Consider the following 4,529-nt stretch of genomic DNA (forward strand, 5'->3'; position numbering starts at 1 on the left):
GGGGGGGAGGGGGGGAGGGAGGGGTAGGAGATATGGGGTTGAGGTTTCAAAAGCCCACACAAGGCCTAGTTCTCTCTCTCTCCTTCCCCCCAACCCCTAATCAATCAATCAAATTAAGAAAATGCCCTACAGACTTGCTTACAGCTGATCTTATGGAGTCATTTTCTCTATTGAGGCTCCCTCCTCTCTGATGATGTGTTAAGTTGACATAAAACTATTTAGTAGAGTCAATAAAGATAATTAAAAAAAAATAAAAACATTGCTATGTTGTTTTTTGTTGTTTGTTTTGGTCTTATTTTGGTACTTTCTCCCCAGAAGGGTCTTGTTACCAGCCTTAGCTGGCCTAGTATTCTGTCAACATGGGTGCTGGGCATCAAACCTGGGCCCTCAGCAAGAGCAGTCTGCATGTTTAAACAATGAGCTATCTCCCCAGCCCTTTCTAAAAAAAATTCTTAAAGAAAATGACAAGCTAACTGATTTTACTATGAACTGACATAATCAGTTACACTATAAAAATTCTACCTTAAAAAACAAAAGGAGTTCAAGGCCAGCCTGGTCTACAAAGTGAGTTCCAGGACAGCCAGGGCTATACAGAGAAACCCTGTCTTGAAAAACAAACAAACAAGCAAAAACAAACAAACAAACAAAAGAACTGGGCTGAAGAAACAACTCAGCAGTTAAGAGCACTTGCTGCTCTCAAAGGTGACCTAGGTTCAGGTCCTAGCATCTACATGGCAGCTCAGAACTATCTGTAACTTGAGTTCCAAGGGTTCTGATAGCCTCTTCTGGTCTCCAGGGCATTGCATGCTTGATTCCTATATGAGTATGGTGGCAAAACTCATATACATGACATAAAAATAAATAAAATCTTTTAAGTTATTTATTTTACATATGTGAGTACACTGTCACTGTCTTCAGACACACCAGAAGAGGGTATCAGATCCCATTACAAATTGTTGTGAGCTACCATGTGGTTGCTGGGAATTGAACTCAGGACCTCTGGAAGAGCAGTCAGTGCTCTTAACCACTGAGCCATTTCTCCAGCCCCAATAAAATCTTTTTTAATACTAATTGATAAACCGAAATCAACAGCCTTTTATTCAAATTTAGCTGAAAACTATGCTTTTTCATTGATGCCAATTTAAATGCATTATTTTAGGAGGAGAAAAGTAAAAACTGGATGTGGTACCCAGTACTTGGGATACTGAGGTAGCAGAATCAGATTTTAAGCCAGTGTGGGATAGAGTGACATCCACTCTCAGAAATACAAAGGGAAAAAAGAAGGAAGAAGAGGAAGGGAGGACTAAAATGAGATTTCTCTCTGTCTCTGTCTCTCTCTGTCTGTCTGTCTCTGTATATCTGTCTGTCTGTCTCTCTCTCTATACACACACACACACACACACACACACACATATATATATATATATATGCACATATGGGTATGTATATGTATATCCAAGACAATAAAACACATTAGACTCAGGATCTGTTAAAAGTGAAGGCAGAACTTCTCTAAAGTTGACTGCACTTAATTTAGCAATAATTTCTTTTGAGAGTAAGATTAATAATTCCAAGAAATAGAGAGAAATCTTCAATTACAGCCCATTGTCAACACAGGGTTTCTGCCTACACACACATACTTACCTTCAACAAAGGAAGGTATTTTCTTGTTTAACTTCTCATTTTTTTTCCTGTTTAGAATTAAGTAGGGATTCTGAGAAACCTTTGACTACTCTGATTTTCTGTACAAAAGGCAATTAGCATTCTTCCTTTAAAGTAACTTTAATATGAGTGGTTTCTGCTTATCAGTCCCATCAGCCATTACTGTCTTCCATTTGCTAATTCACCGATGACTGGGCACAAGAAGCTGGGCCTCCTAACCTCTTCCATGGACTAAAAGGCTCCACAGTATTCACTGAAAGGAGGACACAGGAAGACTCTGCTGGGCTGAGTGCTGAGCAGCACATCACACTGTCTTACACAGAGATACACCAGTATTTAGCATCTCTGGTTTCAAGAAAATTTCCAATTAAGAAACCCACTTAATTCCAAAGTTGCTACACATCAGCCTGGATATAAAGAGAACAGAATTTCCCATTAGAACTTTTTTTAACTGTCAAAATTTCAGTACTACATAGAATAATCACTTTCAGTTTATGATTAACAGCTGAAGAAAACAATACATAACTAAAATCTGTCTACATTATTAGCAGACACCTTTCTTAAAAATAAGAACAAGAAATACACAAGACTGCAAATGATTAAATATCAAGTACTTTAAAGAAATTTTAAAGTAGTTATAATCTCACCAAAACAAATAGATCTAATATCTGTTTATATTTTAAAACTGAGCAGACCAAAAAAAAAAAAATTGGCTTAACTATTATCAGACATCGTGGTAAACAGTAACTGTATAAGATTCAATAATCAGCTGGGTGGTGTTGGTGCACACCTTTAATCCCAGCACTTGAGAGGCAGAGGCAGGCGGATCTCTGAGTTTAAAGAAAGTATGGTCTACAGAGCAAGTTCCAGGACAGTCAGCCAGGGCTACACAGAGAACCCTGTCTCAAAAAAAACAACAACAACAACAAAAAAAAAAACCTAAGAAAAAGGTTCAATAACCATCAAGAGGAGTGGGATAAAGAAACCTACATAACCCAAAACCAGCTGAACAGTCCTAAAAACACCAATTTCACGAAAGGAATTAGAAGTGACACTAACATTCTAACCTGCATTACCATGTGTGCTACATCAACAATTTAATAAAATATGTAGCCTGCTAAAAAGAAACATTCTCTCTCTACACTTACTCTTCATGAAGGCCAAACCCCCTGTCACACACTCAGCAACTCTGATATAGTGGAGGGGAATTGGCATCGAAAACTCTGTAGCCTTTTTTTGGTTTTTCGAGACAGGGTTTCTGTGTGTAGCCCTGGCTGTCCTGGAATTCACTTTGTAGACCAGGCTGGCCTCGAACTCAGAAATCTGCCTGCCTCTGCCTCCCAAGTGCTGGGATTAAAGGCGTGCACCACCACGCCCAGCTAAACTCTGTAGTCTTAATAGGCTCTTGTCTGCACAGCAGAATAAAGTTTCCCAAGAGTTACTTTTCAAAGTTGTTATTTAACAACCACAACAAAACCAACATTTACCACCAGCCATAATTTGAGAAGAATGAAAAGGTTTGAGTTCTTCTACCAATTAAATATTAGCATCTCTGATACTTTACCCAGATTGACTACTTTCTGGAATTAGAAGAAATTAGCAAGTGTACTCATCAGTACAGAAAAAAATCTGCTATTAACCTCTAAGAGGACTCAGATACCATTCTACTTGGTACCTGATGGCACAGGATAGTGCCAGCAGAACTAAATCAGGCATTCCACCTCATTTTGAAAGACAAAATGCTTCATGAGAAAACCTTTTGGCTCTTTTTTCATACACAATAATATCTGTGACACTGGCCATTTAATGAGGACTAGAGCCCAGTTAGAGTCAGCATAATAACTGTTGCCATCTTTCACTGCCTCTTGATGGAGATTATATTTGCTATGGCTGACCTTAAAAAGCTCTTACCTTGTCACACTTGGTTCCAGCTACTAAGCAGGACACTTCACCTCCAAGACGTCCAGCTGCAGTGATGGTATTTAGAGTAATGGGTGCTAGGGAATCATTTGCATGCTCAGCTATTACCAAGGTACTCTGAAAACGGAGCAATAAGGCCTAAAAGAAAAGGAGAAGAACATTAATGTAGTCTTTCAGGATAACTGTTATGCATGTGGGCTTTAAAGAAAACATTCTGATGTGCAATGCTCAGTTTTTCTAAGTGTATTAATAAAATATTCCCTTGGTAGCATAATTAAGCTATCTACCTTTATTATATCAGACCCTTACCTAACAAAAATCAAGATGTCTTATGTCAACTTGACACAAATTAGAGTTATCTGAAAGAAGGGACCTGAATTGAGAAAAGGCTCCTATAAGATCTGGCTATAAGGCATTTTCTTATTTAGTGATTAATGGGGGAGGGTCCAGCCCATTTTGAGTGGTTCCATCCCTGGGCTGGTGGTCCTGGGTTCTACAAGAAAGCAGGCTGAGCAAGTCAGTAAACAGCACCCCTCTATCACATCCTGCCTTCAGGTTGCTGACCTGCTTGAGTCTCTGTCCTGACTTCCTTCGATGATGAAAACCAATGTGGAAGTGTAAGCCAAATAAACCCTTTCCTTCCCAACTTGCTTTTTGGTCATGGTATTTCACTGTAGTAATAGATACGCTAAGACAGTTTTTTTTCTTTCTGTCTGACGTCCTTCTCTCCTTCCTTTACTTTTTAGTGTTTTTCTAGAAAGGGTTTCTTTGTATAGCCCTGGCTAACCTGAAACACTCTGTAGACCAGGCAGGCCTCAAATTCAGTAATCAACCTCCCTCAGTCTCCTGAGTGCTGCAATCAAAGGCATGGAACACCACTGCCTGGCTTAAAATGCAAATTTGTTTGTTTGTTTTTGCTTTTGGTTTTTGAGACAGGGTTTCTCTGT

The 4,529-nt window shown here is 39.0% G+C and overlaps 1 protein-coding gene across 1 annotated transcript in view; it reads right to left on the reverse strand.

Annotated features, from left to right (window-relative positions):
• Window positions 1-4,529, reverse strand: part of Etfa (electron transfer flavoprotein subunit alpha) — a 61,338-nt gene that overhangs the window by 40,005 nt on the left and 16,804 nt on the right. Inside the window, exon 2 of the mRNA XM_021171712.2 lies at window positions 3,574-3,720. Within this exon, the coding sequence (XP_021027371.1) occupies window positions 3,574-3,720 (147 nt within the window). The remainder of the gene's footprint in view (window positions 1-3,573; window positions 3,721-4,529) is intronic.

The sequence above is a fragment of the Mus caroli genome, chromosome 9 (assembly GCF_900094665.2).
Source record: "Mus caroli chromosome 9, CAROLI_EIJ_v1.1, whole genome shotgun sequence".
In the NCBI taxonomy this organism is placed as follows: Eukaryota; Metazoa; Chordata; class Mammalia; order Rodentia; family Muridae; genus Mus; species Mus caroli.